This window comes from Hermetia illucens, chromosome 2 (assembly GCF_905115235.1).
Source record: "Hermetia illucens chromosome 2, iHerIll2.2.curated.20191125, whole genome shotgun sequence".
NCBI lineage: Eukaryota > Metazoa > Arthropoda > Insecta > Diptera > Stratiomyidae > Hermetia > Hermetia illucens.
In genome coordinates, this window is record NC_051850.1 from 14,518,670 (window position 1) to 14,540,114 (window position 21,445).

A 21,445-nucleotide genomic window follows, 5' to 3' on the forward strand; every position below is an offset into this window, starting at 1 on the left:
ATAATACCGCCTGTAACTGTGGAGGAGCTGCGGGAAATATGTGGTAGGTTCGGTGACAACAAGGCCCCAGGGTTGGATGGCATCCCCAACCGAGCTTTGAAACTGGCAGTGAAGACTAGGCCCGACCTTTTCGCCAACACCTTCGAGGCGTGCCTAAAAGAAGGAATATTCCCTGCCCAGTGGAAAAAGCAAAAGTTGGTGTTGCTTCCGAAGCCTGGCAAGCCACCTGGAAACCCAGCGTCGTACCGTCCTACAATGGGGAAGATGATGGAGAGAGTCATCTACAACAGACTCCTGCCCATCGTCGAAGCCAGCAATGGTTTGTCGGAACGCCAGTTTGGTTTCCGACGCGCCCACTCTACGGTGGACGCAATTGGCATGGTGGTAAACCTGGCAAAAGGTGCACTGATTTCTGGCGGCTGCTGTGCCGTGGTGGCGTTGGATGTCAAAAACGCATTCAACTCGGCCAACTGGAATAGAATTAAACCGGTGTTGGCTGACAATGGGTGTCCCCGGATACTTAGCGAATTTGGTGGAAAACTACCTCTCAGAGAGGACTCTATGGTACGGGACGGATGAGGGCCCCAAAGAGTACATTGTCACAGCCGGGGTACCACAGGGATCGGTACTTGGTCCCCTGTTGTGGAATATCATGTATAATGGGGTGCTTGCTCTTCCCGTCCCAGAGGGGACTACGATTGTCGGCTTTGCTGATGACCTAGCTGTGGTTGTTGCAGCAAAACACCCAGAAGATGTGGAGGTTTACGCAACAGAAACAGTGAGAGCGGTAAAGACCTGGCTAGAAAAGGCCGGGCTGACCTTGGCGGACGCGAAAACGGAAGCGGTCCTAATAACGAAACGCAGGAAAATAACACTGTAAAAGTGGAGGTCGGTGGACATACGGTCGTATCAAAGCCGGCTATCAAATACCTGGGGGTAATAATTGACACCAAATTGAGTTTTAGGGAGCACCTAGAGTATGCATGCCAAAAGGCAGCCAGTGCCACTACGGCACTTGCAAAAATGTTGCCAAATATTGGTGGGCCGAAACATTGCCGGAGGTTGGTGCTAGCCGGAGTGGTGCGCTCCATCCTGCTCTACTCGTCGCCTGTGTGGGCAGAGGCGCTTGCAAACTCTCAGAGACGGAAGCAGGTGAACTCGGTTTACCGGCGGATGGCTTTGAGGGTTTGCAGTGCTTTTAGAACCACATCAGATGAGGCAGTATTGGTGGTGGCAGGCATGATCCCGGTTGACATTCTGGCCAAAGAAATGAGTGTCCTGTACAATGCAAGACATATGGAGGGGCATGCACAGCGTAGAAGTGCGGTAAGGTCAGAGTCGCTTGATCTCTGGCAACGCAGATGGGACGAGTCTGCGAAAGGTCGGTGGACGCACAGGCTCATTCCCAACATTAGGGTGCGGCTTGAGCGAAAACATGGGGAGACCAACTACCACATTACCCAGTTCCTCACGGGACACGGTGGTTGCTACAGGCAGTATCTGCACCGCTTTGGGTTGGATGATTTTCCGAACTGTCCCAGATGCGATGGCATACCGGAGGATCCAGAGCATGTGATGTTTCATTGCCCACGATTTGCGATGGAGAGAAGGAGCTTAAACCAGGTGCTGGGCAGGAGCGGGACCCCAGAAAGCTTGGTTACTGAGATGCTGGAGTCCGAGGAGAAGTGGCTTGCGGTTGGCTCCGCAATTATCCAAATGCAGGAGGAGTTGCTGAACGAACAAAGAAGGAGGAAAGCTGCAAGTAGGAGAAGGATGAGTGCCTAAGAGCAAACCTACCCCGCGAAGTAATACCTCAATGGTGATCCCGCGGGGCTGTGGCTGGAGAGACCGGGGGTGGTTTTTAGTGGGTGTGAATCCCACACGCGTCCGTTGTAGTTCCGCCGTTCGGGCGGCGGAGCTGCGGCGGACGTGTCTTTCTAAGATTTTCCACCTCCGTGTACGCACAAAAAAAAAAAAGATTCCTCCTCCTCGATGACGAATGCTACATCATCTGAGACAGTCCTGAAGATAGCGCATACCCTCAGGGCTGTCCTCAGTTTGTTAGTGTTAAGTGACATCCGTAACGCCTCTCTTCAAACTGGGGTCGCATAGAGCATGATTGAGGTCACCACCTTGGCTATAAGCAACCTAGAGGCATGCCGTGGCCCTCTCACGTTCATCCTTGTTAGCGCTATACTTGCAGTGGATGATTTATCGCAAACATACTGCACGTGTTGCCTATAGCTGAGCTTAATGTCTATCACCATGATCGGCTTGGAAGTGATGATGGCGCTTAGTGATGAGGACCGCTTCTGTTTTTTCTTCTGCAAGTGTCAGACCAGAATTCTCTAACCAACTTTTAACATCACTGATTGCCTCGCTTGACTATAACTCAGCATCTTTGAGATGCTTTGCGACAACAACCAGCGTTGTATCGTCAACGTAACCCAACCCATGCGCCAGCGCAGGGCTGACAAAGGTCAGGTCTACAAATGAACCTGACCCCCTTTTCTAAAAAGTGTCCACAGCACCATCGTTAGCCAAAACTAGGTCCATCTACGCAAAAGCTTCTAATAAACTGCGCCCCCGGCATTTGATTCTCTGCTACCCCACTCAAGGACCCAAGCGTTGAAATCACCAGCAATCATCTTTGGACTTCGTCACTTTGCGTCTAGAACAAGATTATCAAGCATTTTTTCGAATTCAGACAGTGTCAGGCTTCGAAGGGCGTAGCAGCTGTATACATATACACCACTTATTCGTCGACGCAAGCCCATATCGCCGCTCCACCAGTCAAATCTGTGACCCATATGCCACCGTGACGGTTTCTATACGGTTCACTTATGATGAACACTTTCCGTCTCCTGAGCGACCCTGCAATGATTGAGGTTTATTTGAATATACCTCATTTTTTCATTGCAGTCAGCGCCTTCCTAAATTCCAGACATTTAGTACTTCCGGCGATATGCCCGTTATCCGGTCCCTTTTTCACTTCGCACAATAGGCATTTGGGGTCCCCTGGCAATATGCCCTTTCTCCCCACTCGGCAGCCCAAACATGAGGCATTTAAAAGACCTCTTTAGTGAAGTTTGTTCTCTTAAACGGCAGACAACCCATCCAATCCGAACTTTTCCGGCCGCCAACAACGTTTGAGTACCGCTCTAAGCTTTTCGTAAACCACAACAGACTCCTCGGTATGGTCTTCCAACTTGAATTGATCCTTCAGAGTAGTACAAATTTCTACTTTCGATGTCACTTCATCGAGATCCTTACATTGTATGATCTCGTGTTTTTGGGCACATATTGCGGCATTCTCCTCAAATGAGTCTTTGACTTGAGTGCGAAAGTCATCAGTTTTGCCTACGCTGGATCTATTCAGCTCGAACATGAAAGGCAAAGTCCATCCAGTTTGCCCCTTTTTGTAAGTAATACCAGCGTGATTTTATTTGAATTAACTGAAAGTCCATACCTGAGGCACCAACTGTCAATCAAATCAACGGCATGTTGTATATTTCTACACACCGTTGCAAGATCTCCTGCGCGTCTATTGGCAAATTTTTAGTTTGCATAGTATTCCAGGGAAGTGGTGGTAGTACACCTCCCTGGGGGCGGCTTTCCGTCATTTCTACTGTTAGATAGCGATCGACACCCAGTTCAGTAGATAACAATCTCTGCGTTAGCATAGATCCACTTAAATAAAGTGTAATCGACGCTCTGTCGGCATCACAAAGTTTTTGGAACGATGAATAATTAAACCAACCTTCAATATCCACGAACATTCCCGTCGTGTACTCACCTTTAAAAGTTGCATCCTCCATCTTTGGAACTGAAAAATGAAGACCAGACTCACAGGACTTTCCACGTTGGTAAGCATGTTGGTTTTCATTTAGTGGGTGCGACCTTAGTGTCTTCCCCCGAATGGGAGCCAAGAAATTTAGTAGAATCCCTAGGCATCTCATTGGGCAGTGTAAGCAATATTTTGGCTGAAGTATTGGGTTTCAGAAAGCTGTGTGCACAATGGGTGCCGCATTCGTTAACAATGGAACAAAAACAGATTCGAATGCGATTTTCTCAGCAACATTTAGAGCGTTTTCGAAAGAATAAAGTGGATTTTGTGGGTTGATTCATGACTATAGGTGAGACCTCCATGATCCTCAATCAAAACAAGAGGCAAAGAGTGGATCAGATCTTTGGCTTTGAAACGAGTTTGTGTCCTGAAATCGGCCAAGAAAGTGTTAGTATCAGTTTTTTGGGATACGAAAGGAATTTTGTTTGTGAATTACTTGCAAACTGATAAAATAATAAATTCTGAATATTATTGTAACCTTTTAGCCCAGATGAAGGGAAAAATTCGTGAAAAAAGGTTTGCAGAAGAAAAAAATTCTTTTCATCTGAACAATGCACCGTGTCACAAGAACATTTTGACAATGGTTAAAGTCCATGAATTCAACTTCGAATTTTTAGAGCATCCACCGTATTCACCAGATTCGACCCTTAACCACTTCGATCTGTTTCTAGACTTAAAAAATGTATGCCTGGAAAGCGTTTTTCATCAAATGATGAGGTCATAACAGCTATGGAAGCATATTTTTCAGCCCTTCCAGGTTCCCACTTCAGGGACGCAATTCATAAATTGGAATCTGGTTGGATTGATGTTCACGGAGACTACACTGAATAAGTGTATTCAAACCATAAAATTATGTTTTTCTTATCGAACCGCAAAACTTATTGAACAACCTGGTAAAGTTTTGAATTGGGTGATCCTCTAAATTTCCCAGATATGGTAAAACGCCGGAAGTCCCAAAAGCATGTGTTATTTCATTGTCCTAGATTATATGCTGAAATATAGAGAAACCTATACCCTGAGAATATATCCAAGTCTGAGGAGGCCTGTAGTTACATTTGCAGCTATAAACATTTAGGACCAGTTATTGACGGAAGCAAGAGTGAGGTAAATTGAAAGAGCTCGAATCACGGAGACCCAACGACAAGCCCGGTCCCGGGGTAATAAATACTTAATGATTTCGAGGAGGGAGAAAAATGTCTCGATCTTCAAATTAGGGACGCTTTCAAGCGGCGTATCTCCAACCCTCAATCCACTAAATAGCTAGAGACTCTAATCCCTCTTCTCTGAATCCTATTTTTGGGAAAACTGACCATTCGCAGGTGTCCATTTCACTATATTAATACTGTATTACCAAGAAATGAATATTATTAATTTCAAATTAGCATGACTTGTAAAATTAAGGATGTGAAAAAAAACCATAAATCTTGAGAACTTGATCACTTAATGTGCAAACGGTGCTCGAAACATTAAGGCCTAATTCTTTTATTACTCATAAATGTCAGCTCCAATGGAAAAAGGTCGGAATAGTCATATCACGTTTAAATACCATAAAAAATCTAATTAAGACAGGTAAGGAGTAAGAATGATTATTTCAGATGTAGGAGCTATGTATTTTAAGCCTTTTCCAATTTAAATAAAAATGTCCAAATGCATCGTTTTTAGTATGCAGATGACTTGAAATACAATTCCAAACTCCTTTTTGGACATTATTAAATATTTACATTCTTTAAGCATTATTTTAAGAATTTGTTCTTTAGGACTATTCTATATTTGCAGCATTGCATACGTATTGTATGTTTATTTAATAATATATTCTGGAAAAAAAGATACATATTCAGTTTCTGTAGATCCCCCCTAGCACAGAAAAGTTGGTTCGAAAATGGAGCACTAACACTGTTACTAGATTTCATCCATTGACCCCTATTTCTACATAAATGTCAAATTCAAGCCTAATGTCATTCGTGAAGTACTAAGCGAAATTCCTCAAATTTCGTGACAATAGGTTCAATTACCCCGAAAAATATGTATGGTAGATATCTGGTAGCTCCTTTATAGGAGATTCTAGCATGTAACAAAATAAGGAAGCAGGAGTAACCCACTTCGATGGACGTATGAAAATATGGAACAATTTACAGAATCATTATCTGAAGGACACCGATATCAATAAAGAAAAGAAAACCATAATTTCAGATTCAATTTGACTCCTACATATGAATGAAAACGGAAATCGAAAAGTGCATAAGTCGAACGACTTTTCCAAGAAAAATAAAGCCGAAAACTCAGTCCGACGAGATTTCCATTGGAGTCGATTGATCTGTAGAAAAAAAAAATGTTAATCGGCTTAGTGTACATCGTAGGTGAACAGTTTTGATATCAATATATACAAAACATATATAAGAATGTAGGTACCTCTTCAGGAAAATCATTATTTTATTTGTTAAGAACTGAAGGCAAGTCTAGTGTTTGCTTTCAATCGGAACCAACATGGCTTTCAAGAAAAAAGGGTTGCATTTCTCCAAATAGCTCTCATAAAATCATAAAAATTCAAAATGTAAAGACACCGTTCTTCCCTAATTATTATCGCATTAAAAAGTAATTTTGCAGTAGAGTTGAAATTTGGAGGTAGCATCCTTTTTATTCCTAATAACAAGTCAGCAAACCGGGAGCTAAACGCATCAGATGTAGAAGATTTTGTGGCCTAGATACCATGTGTACGGATCGCCATTATTTTTTCAGATTTTTCGGTTGGGTAGTTTCTGAAAATGGGTCCTTGAAAGCACTCCTCCCCTTTGCATCCAATATCGAAACTTAGATCTGTTGCGAAAAGTATTGCATGGACGGGAAGAGATGGTAATCACTTGGTGCCAAGTCCGGACATCCCATCCGAGCTCCCGTATCTTCTGGCGGGTCATGAAAGATGTGTGAGGTCGAGGGTTGTCCTGGTGGAACAGAACACCATCCCTATTGACCAATTCTGGCCGCTTCTGGTCCATTGCTTGCTTCAAACGGTCGAGTTGCTCACAGTAGAGGACCGAATTGAAGGTCTGGACATAGTTGAGCAACTTATAGTGGACGACTCCCTTCCAATCTCACCAAACACACAGCAAAACCTTCCTGGTTGTCAATCCGGGCTTGGCGATGGTTTGGGCCGGCACCCCCCGCTTCGACCACGATCTTTTTCGCTTGAGATTATCGGACGTGATCCACTTTTCATCACCAATCACCATCCGCTTCCAAAAAGGGTCGAATTCGTTCCGTTTCAGCAGTGCATCGCAGGCGTCGATTCGGTCCAAGAGATTTTTTTCCGTCAACTCGTGTGGCACCCAAACATCCAGCTTTTTTTGGAATCCAATCTTCTGCAAATGGTTTCAAACGGTTTTATGGTTCTTACCCAGTTCCTGGCCAATCGAGCGAATGCTCACATGCCGGTCTACTTGGATGATTTCGACGATTTTATCGGTTTCTACGACGATTGGCCTACCAGTACGGGGTGTATCTTCGACATCCACTACACCAGAACGGAACCGCTAGAACCAACGCTGTGCTGTGCGAATCGTTACAGTATCGGACCCATAAACTTCACAAATTTTTTTCGCCGCCTTGATTACATTTTCACCTCTCAGGTTGTAAAAACCTAAAATATGAATTTCTTCCTTGGTGGACTCCATTTTTGACGCGCTATAACTCGAGACTGAAACCTGCGATCATAAAACTGTCAAGAGACATCTGTAGCCCAGATTGTTGTCTTCAAATCACCGTATAGTATGACCCGATGTGATAAGTACAACACAAGATATGTTTAAGTGTCGCCATCTATCGACAAAATACGAGATTACTTTTTCCCCAACATAATATTAATCGAAACCTTTCATTTGATACCAAATGTAGAGGCGCTGTAGTGTGCGGATATTCGCCTGAGCTCCACACCAGGTTAGCGAAACTCACCACGTTGACGGCAGGTTGACAGCCGCCAGGCCGCCGGAGCAACTAGTTAAAATAAATAGTCTGCCTGGGGTCTGTCAAGGAAAATAGAGCTCGTCTCCCCATTTGCCTTTACTTTAAAAAAATACAATGTCTAACTTAATTTGCAAAACTTATACAATACTCGGGCGGTCAAAGGGTAGTATAGGTCCCAGGGCAAAATGTGGATTGGTACCCACGATGAAGCATAAAACCTGGGAAAGGCCTGCTGAACCAACACCAACAACTCTACTACCAAACCCTATCTCCACCTTCACATGGTGACCGTTGGGAGCTCTTTTTTTTTAACGAAAAGCTTCAGACGGAGAAGGATGAAGGTGAGTCTCCCGCGCCTAAAAACGGGATAAATTGTACTAACTGGTCCTCTAGGTTGGGGGTTAGGTAGGACTGACAACTCTACACGGAAAACAACTTGTTACGAACAGGAACCTCGGAATGGATGGATCTTACAACGGCAAACCCGGCAACGAAAAAGGAATAACGATTTGCGCATTTTCTCATGGAACGTGTGCTCTCTGTACAGAGAAGGAGCTGCCAAGCAGCAAGCCGTTACCCTATCCCAATATGGGGCTGATGTAACCGCGTTGCAGGAGATGACTTGGAGAGGGACCGGTTTCCTGGAGAAGAGGCACTACACCATATATTATAGTGGCCATCCAGTAAGCCATGTGCTTGGTTTCTTAGTCAGCCAAAAATGAAACCTGCTGTTATCGGCTTTGAAAACATAAGCGAACTGCTATGCACTCTGCACTTGCAAGGTAAATTTTGAAATATCAACCCCCTATGGAGGAGACTCTGCCAATCAGGAGAGAGTGAATACTGAAGCCATCCACAACAAAGTCCTCCGTAGTACCTATATAAGGGAAATGGATGCCGCAATAGCCGCAGTTAACAGAGGTCATAGAGGTGAAGTTGCAAAGAGGTCGAAACGGCTGGTTCGATGATGAATGTAAGCTCTCAATAGAATGGAAAAATGCTGGACTTTCGAAAAACGGTGGCAGGCACTGAGAGTTATCGTGAATTTCGTAGAGCGGAGAAGCGACTATACATACAGAAAAAGACAGTCTGAAAGAACGAACAAATTTGTGAACTCGAAAAGTACAGGGAAAAATCGTACTATGCGCGGAAGTTTCACCAACAAGTCAGCAGGATGAAGCCATATAACCTTGGTGCTCATCCTGTCGAGATTGTCGAGATAAAGAAGGAAATTTGATCTGCAACCTCCGATCGATGGATTGAGTATTTTGATGAATTGCTCAACCATTAGAATATCGGCGAGGATGAAGGTCCCGCCAACTGAATATGACAGACAAATGTCAGGAATTGCAATGGAACTGGTTAAATACCTATGGAAGCGACCAACTACATCAGGCGGTTTATTAACTGCTTCTAAGTTTTGGGACAGCGAATCAATGCCAGACGATTGGCAACGAGGCGTTATTTGCCCCATACATAAAAAGGGGGATATCACGCAGTGCAACAATAAAATCCGGCTCAACAGGTTGCGGCAGGCGGATCACCTAAGTCGTACGGATGACGATAATATAGCTCGGAGAGTTCCTGCTTTGTGGCTTAAAAAGATGATGTGATTTCCAATGCTAATCAAGACGTAATTTCTCTTACAGATAAAGCGTTGTCAATGAGTATTTGCTCCGTTTTTTTTTTGCCCTCCCCGAGTTTATCTCCGTATAAGTGCGTCTCGATATCTTTCTTCACAATAGTGGCCGCAGTACAATCTTATAAGATAAGTGAGGGATCACAAGCCCACATCAACTTGATGTTGGACCGGACCAAATGGAGGGTAACTTACTCTCACGTCTTTTTGGTTCACGGATCCCTCGTTTGGGGCATGGCACCCAAGCAAAAAATATAGGGACAAACGGTTTCGTCCAGAGCAGAGGCAACTCGTCAGACGCTGCCTCACCTCTGCCCTGGGAGCAGCGTGACCGTGAGTGGATATAATTCGCCCCCTTGGCGTGTTTTTCCGAATATATAAAGGAGCGTTTTCCATCTGTTGCAACTCTCGGTCACGCTGCTCCCAGGGCAGAGATGAGGCAGCGTCTGACAAGTTGCCTCTGCCCTGGAAGAAACCGTTTGTCCCTATATTTTTTGGTTTACCAACTTTAGGTACCAACACAAATTTCTACCACTCCCATCTTGAAAGGATCTCCTCTGCACAGCAATTTTTCAAACGTATGTGCCCTTGCTTTCATCGCGGGCTCGAAGGTCTTATTCAGGTTGCAAATCGCTAGTACCTTTACTACCGATAAGCACATCGCATGGCGGTCATGACCACTCCTTTGTTGAGGAAATAATTTCTGACTCAGCACAAAGTTATATTTGAATCTGAGCAGAGTACCTGCTCTGATTTCGCTAAACAACGAGCTTGAAATTTCTTTAGACTGCCTTACAGACCTTCTGAGAAATTATCGCCAACAAAGCGAAGGTTCCTCCAAGAGGTAGTTTTCCTGCTGGGGAATGTCTGTCTACTTTGAATCGTATTTTGTTTTACAGAGAGCTCTCTGCGCAGGTATCTAATTTAACCATACGCCTGAAAAATTTTACTCATTCGTTGTTTCCGATGAAGAGCTTGACGGCTTCCCCATTTTGACCTATAGGCCACCACCCTAGTTAAAGTAAAGTACCTTCGTATCAAAGATTCAGAGTGGATCTCTGCAAAGTACCAACATTGACTTTACGGCCCGTTCGTTTCTTCTTTCTAGGAACTCACTAATGCACTCCACAAATTTTCCATGTTCCAAGCTGTGGAGTTATCAATGAATCAGCCTAGCAGCAAACTCCACCTGTAAATCATTTTATGATTCCAGTACTTGGGAAAAGTTCAGCAACTAGGCATGTTGGACTGACCAAACTGGACGTTATGAAAAACAGCCCCCAATTTCTGTGATCCAGAATGTCCTTTTCACAATTGAATCCTTAATTTATCATTTCTAGATGGGAAGCTTGTAACTGTTCTGCTTATAATCGGGAGTATCCGCGTAAGTAACCTTGCGACCCCGCAGTATAACACTGGATAATGCAGGGGCTTTTGAAAAATGAAGCAATCAGAAGGAACTTTTATATAATAAATGGGGTAATAACCTTAAATTCTATGACGATATTGTCTAAAGTTCTAAAGTATCTTTTCTAGTCTAAAGTATCTATTGTACTTACAGTCAGGATACGCACTTGCAGCAGGTGGCAACGTAAACTGTTCCCAGCATATTTCAGGTGTATGGAAGCTTTCACTTGTATAATTAGCATCGTTTTTGGTGAAACAAATTGGTGCAAAGGTTGCTGCAGTTGTGGTCACCTCTGCTGCATGATCCATCTTTATCACCGGCACTGTTGGAGCTACCTGAAAATATGTAAATCGAAACATTGTGTGATTTTGGAAATTCAATTTTAAATATATAGAAAATGTGCACCGAAAAACTCATCCAAGGAAACATCTATCATTCTACACAACAGGAGCCTTTCGAACAGAATAATGTTTAAACTTTTTTGTCGACCACCTACCTGTATAAGAAGCAATTTGGAGAAGGAATAGGAATTCGTGAGCTATCAACCTCCCAATTTCGAAACTACCTAGTCACTGAAGCGTAAAAAATGCCTCAGACTGGCCTGGCCTGCAGTCATATTCAGGACAAAAGGGAGGAACATTCAGCATGAATCGGTGAATATACCTCTTGTATCCAACATGAATTGTTTCAGATCCCAATTAACTTCGTCATATTTCGCTGAATCCTCTCTTCAATACGAAGAAGCAAAGTGAGGGTCCAGCGGCCCTCTACGGTGGAATTATCCTGAATCCATCCCTGTGATACTCCTTCCGCGAAAGTGTACTGATTAGATCCCTAATTGGTATCAACTTGCCCTTTTTTATTTGACAAAGTCACTTGAAAGTTACGAGTCAAGAAACTCGGTACACCTGTTTCAGCCCATGAGCTTTTAATCCTGGACCTTACTGAATTGAATACCTTTTTGATGACCAACTTCACCACAGCACAGGACCTATTGGAAGACATCACGTCGCGAGCTAGTTTTAGAATCCTTGTCTATGGCGTTGATCTTTGGATGAGCTTGATGGAAACTAAACTAAACCAAAGCCTATTATAAATGATTCTTTCTAGCATCTTTCCTATCGTGTCTATAAGGTAAATCCAGCGGTGATGGTTCTCCCGGTTGTTAATTAGGTTTCGGTAGCAAAACTAGTTTCTGCCTCTTCCACCGAACGGGGAAAACTCATTCTATCAGGCACGCCTCGAATATACTGATAAATCAGTCGGCTCTAGTCTCAACAGCAGCCTTAAACCCTCACTATACCTGTTGTCTGCCTGTCTGTCTGTCAGATGCACTTCTCTCAGGAAGGACACCCAGAAAATAAAACCAACATGGACGATTTGAGAAGGAGTAAAGTTACGGTGCAAGGGCTCGGAACCCCAGTCCCGCCGGTTTTTGGGAGTGAGCTGGCGGGCTCTCGACCGTCAATATACCTCAACCGCGGTGCCTCGGTGGGCAACTTGGCCACCGTGGTATCTAATACTACAAGTGTTTTAGATTTGGAGAAGGAGGTGTTCAAACGAAGCACAATTCTGCCAAGAACACCGATTGCAAAAGCAAAGAATGATAGGCTAAAAGGCCCATCGGATTTGATCAAAAGGTACTCCAGCAGCAAATAAATCCATTCAGGAAGAGCTCATTAATTTTACGTTCTCCTCCAATACCAAAGACGGCAAAAGAGAAGAGTCTGTAAAAGGAGTAATCTGGCCAAGACTCACCGAGAACAGTGCCCAGACCCAGAAGAACTACTTTTTATGCAGCTTGGGACTAAAATAGTTGAGCTGTCCGAATTCATCAAGGACAAGCACAGCGTGCACCAAGCCATTAAGAACATGGTGAGAGCCATCAGGGTGCTTTACAATAGATCCCAGGAAGAAGTAAGGAAACCTAAGGAAAAGTCGGACATCCCAGAACCAACAGTATCACAGGGGACCCAAGTGACACCAAATCACAAGCGATCTTCGATCCAGTAAGAGAGTGCGAGACAAAGAGGGTAAGCTTTGGGGAATCAAGAGGCACCAAAAAAGAAAAAAAGGGTCTGGACCAGCCCAACAATTGGAACTAAAAGTTCAGAAGGGCCCAAAGTGCCCAAAGTAGGAATGTCAACTAGCGAAGCGAAACCGAAGGAAAATAAGAGCGGTGATTGGACTAACGTGGTAAACAAAAAAGAAACAAGAAACCAAACCCGGAGGCAATTGTAATCTCCAGCAGAGGACATCTAACGTATGCGGAGATACTGAAGAAGGTGAAATATGACCCCGTCCTAAAAGACCGGCGGAAATGTCAGCAAAACTCGGTGGACCCAGAAAGGGGATCTCATGTTTGAGCTGAAAAAATCCAGCGTGGGGAAAACTGATGGCTTTCGTAACCAAGTTATAAACTCACTTGGGGAGAATGTCGCGGTTCGGTCCCAACAACATGAGATCTATATACAATGCAAGGATCTCGATGAGGTAACATCCAGAGAAGAGATCTGCACTGCCTTGAAGCAACAATTCAAGTTGGAGGAATTCGGAGAAGAATCTATCGTGAGCCTAAGAAAAGCTTACGGTGGTACTTAAACGACCACAATGAGACTGCCAGTGGAATCAGCGCAAAAGTTGTTGGCCGTGGGGAAGGTTCGGATTGGATGGGTTGTCTGCCGACTCAGGGAACAGATCTCTTTAAAGAGGTGCTTCAAATGCCTAATGTTTGGACACTTCGCGAAGCCATGCACTAGCGCCATCGATCGGCCTGATCGATGTCGAAGGTGTGGGGAGAAAGGAAAGGAAAGGAAAGGAAGATTGCCAAGAAGTGCAATAGAAACCTCAAATGCATTTTGTGCAAAGGAAAGGAGGGACGGGATAACCAGCATATTGCCGGAAGTGGCAAATGCCCGGAATATAGGAAGGGGTTAACTGCAGTGAAAAAATAAGGTTAATACAAATAAACCTCAATCATTGCAGGGTCGCACAAGATTTGCTTGCGCAGACCACTTACGAATCCGCAATGGAGATTGCTATCGTTAATGAATCGTACAGAAATCTCTACGTGTATGGGTCACAGATTCGACTAGTGGAGCGGCGATATGGTCGTGCGGTCGTCAAGCCATACAATATAGCATGGGTCAGGCGGCTAGAGCTGTTACGCCCCACCGAGCCTCACACCGCCTGAGTTTGAAGTCCTACTAGACAATCTTGTTCACGACGCAATCAGACGGTGACCGGTGACTTTAACTGGTTCAATTGTAGATCTGACTTTTTTTCAGCTCTACGCTAGCACTTGACATATCCTAGCAAGTTAATGAGGACCTCACGTACAGCGACCATCAGGCAATCACTTTGAACGCAGCCACAAGGCAGGAGACCCGCATCCCGGAAGCCGAAATCCAAAAGAACACCAGGATGATCTGCAAAAAAGAAGGATGAGCAAACATTCATGGGTAGTTATACCTGCCTAGCAAAGCAGGCACCTCCACGGAGAGAGCTCTCCATATTACAAAAGCATCTCTAAAGCATGTGACGTGTCGATGCCTAGGAGATGCTCATTCCCCACTAGAAGACACAATTATTGGTGGAATAGTGAACTTGCCAGCCTTCGCTCGATTTGCCATAGAGCTAGAGGAACGGCTCGGAGGGCAATTGGTAGGATCGATCAAGGGCAAAGGGAGCATGCCTATAGGGAAGCCCGCAAAAACCTCAAGCTTGCCATCCAGCGGAGTAAGAGGGAATGTTGAATAAATGACATAAATCCGTGGGGTAGCACCTATAAAGTCGTGACAGGACGATTTAGAGGCCGATCATCTCCGTAGATCATGTGCCCTATGCTCCTGTTGAAAATAATCCAGGGGTTATTTCCCCAGCAAGAGGGGATACTGACACCTTCCAGTGTCCCCTGAATGTGACGCTGATTCTACCAGTCACCAGGACCGAGCTGCTGGAGATCTGCAGTCGAATAGGCGACAGCAAAGCCCCGGGCCTGGACGGCATATCGAATAAGGCCATCAAACTTGCTATCAAATGTAGACCGGATATGTTCAAGGAGCTGTTTGAAACTGATGCTGCTGCCTAAGGCTGGCAAACCTCCAGGGGATCCATCCTCCCATAGACCCATATCTCTTCTAGAGACTAGGGGGAAAATGTTGGAGCGGGTTATTTATAATAGATTACTCCTAGTGGTCGAGAGCCAAGGGGGCCTTTCAGATAGGCAGTATGGGTTCCGTAAAGCCAGATTAACCATTGATGTCATCAAAATAGTTACTGGCTTGGCCGAAAATGCAATTCACGGAAGGGGTTGTACCACCAAATATTGTATGATGGTGACCCTGGATGTGAGGAATGCATTCAACTCGGCCAATTGGAACCTTATACGAAAATCTCTGGCGACGATTGGTATTCCCACCTACCTCGCCGCTATTATCGATAGCTACTTGCATGAGCGGACACTTTGGTATAATACCGATGATGGACCCAAGGAGCACGTTGTCTTCGCGGGTGTCCCACTGGGCTCTGCACTGAGCCCACTACTGTGAAACATCATGTATAATTAAGTGCTTATGTATGTACATGTTCCGGAACCGGAAGTACTTCCGGTTCCGGAGGAGGCCACGGTGGTCGGTTACGCCGACGATATAGCACTGGTTGTGGTCGCAAAGAATCTCGAGGATGCTGAGTTGTACTCAAGCGAAGAAATCAGTGTTGTTAAGGCTTGGTTAGAGAGTGCTGGACTGGCACTCGCGGAGGAAAAGATGGAAGCGGTTCTTCTCACTTAGCGCCGCAAAAGAAATTACGCCTGCATTAGAATCCGGAATCGTATCATCAGTTCCAAGCCGGCCATAGAATATTTGGGGGTGATGATAGACGGAAAACTCAATTTTAAGCAGCACATAGAGCATACTTGCGAAAAAGCATCCACTATGAGTATGGCTCTCGCAATGATGATGTCAAATGTAGGAGGACCGCAGGCTGCTCATAGACAGGGTCGTGAGCTCTATCATGCTGTATGCAGTCCCAGTTTGGGGAAAAGCGCTACAGGTTTTAGGCAATGTACATAAACTGGGTACGGTTTACAGAAGAACAGCTTTAAGTGTGTGCTCTGCCTTCAGGACCGTCTTAGACGATGCAGCGTTCGTCATCTCGGAAATGATTCCGATTGACATCCTGGCAACCGAAATGATGAACATTTATAACACCAAGTCCATCTCTCCCTTATCGCAGGTGAAAAAAAGCCGGAAGGGAGAGGATCCATAAGTATTATAGACGGCAAAGCAATGGGACCAGTCAGAAAAGGGTCGTTGGACTTACAGGTTGATTCCTTCCATCAGGGAGTGGCTGGAGAGAAAGCATGGGGAGATCAATTATAATCTCACCCAGTTTCTCACCGGCCATGGAGGATACCGTCAATACCTGTACAGGTTTAAATTGGACACCTCACCTAATTGTTCAAACTGCGGCGGGGTCCCAGAGGACCCAGCGCACGTATTCTTCCAATGTCCTAGCTAGAGGAAACTCTAGGTGAAGTGTTATCACCGGAAAATTTTGTTCGGAGAATGGTAGCTTGCGAGGAAGACTGGGATGCGAGTAATTCCATGATTGCAGTAATCCAGGATAAACTGCGAAAAGCAGAAGAAGTGAGGAAGGCGCAGTTACGAACCTCATGGGTAGACGGAAGGAGACCTAGCTAAAGTAAGCTAACTCCCCCCCCGTGATGTAATACCTAAAGATGGTTCCCCGGGTAAAGGGGGAGTTGGGGGTGATTTTAGTGGGTAAAAATCCCACACTCTGGCGTGCCCAGGGCAGAGTCCTTTGAAGATTTCCACCTTCTTAAGAAAAATACAGACAGACGGGCAGACAGACGCACAGCTTACTGGGCAGAAAGCGGAGACTATCAGCTCAATACTGGCAAAACGCGAGTCGTCAGCTCTGCACTTTTATATGCGGCACCAGTGTGGGCGTCGGGGATAAAAGTCGGAGAAAATCGCAGACAGCTTCAAGCTGCATATCGATTAAGCGCTCTCCGAATATGTTGCGCCTACCGAACCTGTGATTGCGGGGGTGATCCCGGTGGATATTCTAACCAATGAGGCAAGTCGTCTGTGCGAAAATCAGGAAGCGAACCTAAACAAGCAAAATGAGCATTTGCGGTCATTGGCTGCATGGCAAACAGCATAGGACCAGGCGGAGAATGGTCGGTGGACAGACAGGCTTATCGCAGACATAAGCATGTGGACTATGCGGAACCACAGTGAGAAGAGTTACGATCTGACTCAGTTCTTAATCGGACACGGTGGATACAGGAGTTACCTATATAGGTTCGGTCTAGATGAATCGCCCGACTGTCCTATGTATGAAGGTGCAGCCGAAAATGCAGAACACATTTTCTTTGCCTGCCCAAGATTTAAAAGCTCAAGGAGAAAGCTTGAAACAAAGCTTAATACCCGTTTAACGGTGGAAAATCTGATAAAGTATATGGTGCAATCAAATACAGCATGGGAGGCGGTAGTTGCAATGGTGAAACGGATCCACCAGCAGCGAAAAGCAGCAGGAGTACAGCGAGGACATAGAAGGGAAGTTACTGCAATTAACGCCATGCAAAGCGGTAGCAGCTCGTTTAGAGTGAACAGTTAAGAACTGAACAGCCCCGCGAAGCAATACCGGAACGGTGGTCCTGGGGGAAGAGTGTGGAGAAAATATAGGAGGTTTTAGTCGATAAGAGTCCGGCATGCGTGTCCTAGGTTCCAGATGTGTATCCATGATGGATTTCCCCCAGCCAAAAAAAGACGGACAGAGGGACAAACAGACAAACAACCGATTTTAATAAGGTTGTCAAAAAAATCTTGAAAAACCTCCACCCCTTAATGATTCTTTACCAAATGCCCGAATATAGTCCTAAAGGCACAGAAAGGACGACGCTTCCAATACTGCCAGGATCATTGGTGGGATGTCTTAAAATAATATATGTGCTTCTGAACTAGTGGAAAGTGAAGTGAATTTATAGGAAAACGATAGGTAGGGAAGAAGCATATCGACAGAAGCCTTTCCAAAGTGTATATTTTTATCCTGCTTTTAGTGAAATATCCACAAGATGGAGTTTTGACACGCTTAGGAAACCACAATTGATGTAACCATTTACGATTTCGATTCAATTTATGGGACAGAAAGGATAGTTCATTATATATTATGCACGTGGAGAAACATTAAATACGACTCTAACTCTTTACAGGTCACGAAGTTGTTAAATCTCATATTTTATTGTATTATCCAACAAAAAAAATGCCTTCATACCCAACATATTGTCAGACAAACAGTGAACAATCGAAATATACTATCTTAACGAGGACATACCTTTTGAATGATAAAACATCTTGAATTGCAGGCGGTACAAAAGAGCAAGTTGTTCGGGGCTACACCGCTAGCTGTTGCTATTGGAGCTGCAGGAACTACTAATCCCACTGGCGCCAGTACACAATTCGACGTTCCACAGTTGTTAGTACAACAAGGAGCTGCTAGGCCAACTCCACTTCCCCCGCAACCCACACCAGTTGCCAGTCCACATGTTCCGCCACCCGTCGGACACGCGGTTCGTCCTCCAGCAATAATCACATTATTCCGTTGATTATCTGCAACAACGGAGGAATCAACGACTCGCGAGAGAACCGACGACACTGTCGATGCGGACGAAATGATACCAGCATTGGCGCTTATCGAAGACTGTAGATTGCGATGGTAGACAGGAGCCGCGACCGTAGGGGATGTAGTTGTTAATGAAACTTGTACCTTTCTAATAGCCATTAGAAAATGAAGGAGACACCACAGGGAATAATACGGTGGTCGATTGTGTCCGATCACTATAGACGTCTTAGGAGCTGAACACGACCGAGCATTCCGATAGATACCCGTTGTCAGTCGATTTGCCAATTTAGCATATGGACGGGATCAATGTCCAGTCGCGAGAACAGATTTTCCACTTTTCTAATTGTCCTGTTTATTATGTCTATGCTATGTTCATCTGCTTTTCACTTTAAATCCGACCAAATATTACAATGCCACGGAAACATAAGGATACTTGAAGGAAGACCGAAAAGACGAATTTCTATGCGACTTTATGCCCAACTTCCAGATAAAAGATACTGTACCACTTAGAACGCGCTGACTTAGGGGCAGACTAACTACTTATCGGAACGCCTACGAACTTACGTACTGAACTCAAACAAAGGACACATCGCACGAGCTCCTGCGAAACGGAGTAGAAAAGAGGAATGAGGGCTGTTTTCGTGAACTACCATTACTGAAGGTACTGACAATCCTTGAACGATTGCAAAGTTTCCATTTCAAAGGCAAAGGACACCGGACACAGTACCAATTTTCGGATTCGTCGAACAACCACTAAACACTTAAACTACGATTTTCATTTCGATTCACTTGAACTTTGTCACTTCAGAGAACAGGATCCATTTAAATTCCGGCCGCATTGTCACGAACAATCATAAAGAACTCTTCACACAATAAACCCTTGTACCTCACGTAGCAATTCCATATTAGCGCGCAAAACGCAGGAGGCCGTTCATTCTCTAAAGTGTGCCAAGATGATGTGAAAATCCTTAACCATATGGAAAGCAAAACTGCCTGTATCTTCCACGGTCACGGTTAGTCCTGAAATTCCCTGAAATATTATTCTCCATAATCATGATTTCTCTTTAGTCGCGTACTCTTTTCGCGGCCATGTCTGACTCAAAAACTACCCACATGGCAGCAATTCACCACCCACCCAGGCAGGGTATGCGAACAGCTGTTTCCCATTTCTTCCACGGGTGGAATTTCTCTTTAGACTTTCCTCGCAGAGCTAAGAGCTATAATGAAATGTGCAACAGTTCGTTCTCCCCCTTAGTGTTATTCAGGGGGAGGGCAATGTACATTTTCGCACTGTCCCACCCACAATAACATTCTTGAATGCGCATAAGTTACCCCTACTTTATATGTAGCGTGTTTCAGTGGGAAATTGGATAGGAGAAAGCCCTTGAAAGGTATCCAAAAAGGAGAGTGAACGGACAAATCTAAATATGAATATATGGAAAGATATTGTCCGGTTGATCCCAGCTCACTTTATTAAATATGTACAGATTTTTTTCGATGGTGCCATTTACCCTCATTAGATATTGAAATAGATTTTCCAAGGGCGCTAATCCACGGTAGGAACTCGATAATCATTTCTGAACTGAATATAAAAAGTGATCGTCATCAAGGAAGGAGGACTGTTCAAGCTGTAGAGGAATCTCATGTAGCCACAATTTCGGAAAGAGGGTGCGAACCCCCTAAAGAGGATGTGGAAGCCTGGAGAACGGTGGCTCCTCGGAAAAAGAGAGATAGGAGGACGGTACAACCGGAGGTTATCATTATCCCCAAGCGTGGCGAAGGGTCCTACGCTAATATTCTCAAGAGAGTGAAGGCAGACCCCGAACTTACTACTTTGGGAGATAATGTTAGCGGCATTAGACGGTCTCAGAAGGGGGATCTTATGCTGGAGCTCAAGAAGTCGAAGAATATAACGGCGGATAAATTCTTGAGCCAAACTGGAAAGTCCTTGGGACAGGAACTCGAAATCAGGGCTAGCAGATCGGAGATCTCTATAGTCTGCAGGGATATATGTAGATGAGGTCACCATAAAGTAGGAAGTTAGTGAAATTTTGGAGAAAGGATTCGTCCTCATTGTATTTCAAGAGCCAGCGGTAAAGCCAACGATGGGCCACGAACTGCCATCATCAGTCTACCAGTGGAGACAGCGCTCAAACCGTTCGCAGCAGGGAGAGTTAAAATAGGCTGGGTTATGTGTCGCCGTGGAGAGCAGGTATCGCTGAAACGGTGTTTTAAATGCCTTGGCTTCGGTCATATCGCGAAGGCATGTTCCAATGCCGACGACAGGTCGAAGCTATGCTGAAGATGCGGAGCCGAGAACCATATCAGCAACGATTGTGCAGCAGAACCAAATTGCCTACTGTGCAAAGGGAAGGAGGGGGTGAGCCGTCAGCACCCTTAACACAAATAGCAGATGAGGTTGATACAAATCAACCTGAACCACTGCAAGGCGGCGCAAAATCTATTCTCGCAAACCATTCGCGAGAAAAACATCGATGTGCCCTTAATAAGTGAACCATATCGAAACCACTGTGGTAACATTTGGGCCATAGACCAAATAGGTCAAGTAGCGCTATGGGCTTGTGGAGAACAAGCCTTCGAGGAAATAATGGAGCATGCGGAAAAGGGCTTCATCAGAGCGAAAGTGAAAGGCGTCCACATCTATAACTACTATGCTCCACCCAGCGCTAAACTCGGCGAGTATGAGTAGATGCTTGCCGCTCTGGTTTTGGATGCAAGAGGACGTTGGCCGACCATAATTGCAGGCGACTTTATGCGTGGGCTCTTGAGTGGGGCAGCCGGATAACTAATGAGGGGGGATGGGTTCTGCTCGAAGGTTTCACGGAGCTAGACGTGATACTGGCGAATGTTGGGGCCCCATACACTTTCCGGGGAAGGGACCTGGGGTCTATAGTGGCCCTGATTACGTGAGTGCTACTTTAGC

The 21,445-nt window shown here is 45.0% G+C and overlaps 1 protein-coding gene across 1 annotated transcript; it reads right to left on the minus strand.

The window, feature by feature from the left end:
• Window positions 1–10,961: 10,961 nt before the first annotated feature.
• Window positions 10,962–18,660, minus strand: LOC119647643. The gene is made up of 2 exons (XM_038048705.1): window positions 18,214–18,660; window positions 10,962–11,186 (listed from the first exon to the last, which is right to left on the minus strand). Exons 1-2 carry the CDS (start codon window positions 18,658–18,660, stop codon window positions 10,962–10,964), a joined length of 672 nt encoding a protein of 223 aa, XP_037904633.1.
• Between the last annotated feature and the right edge of the window lie 2,785 nt (window positions 18,661–21,445).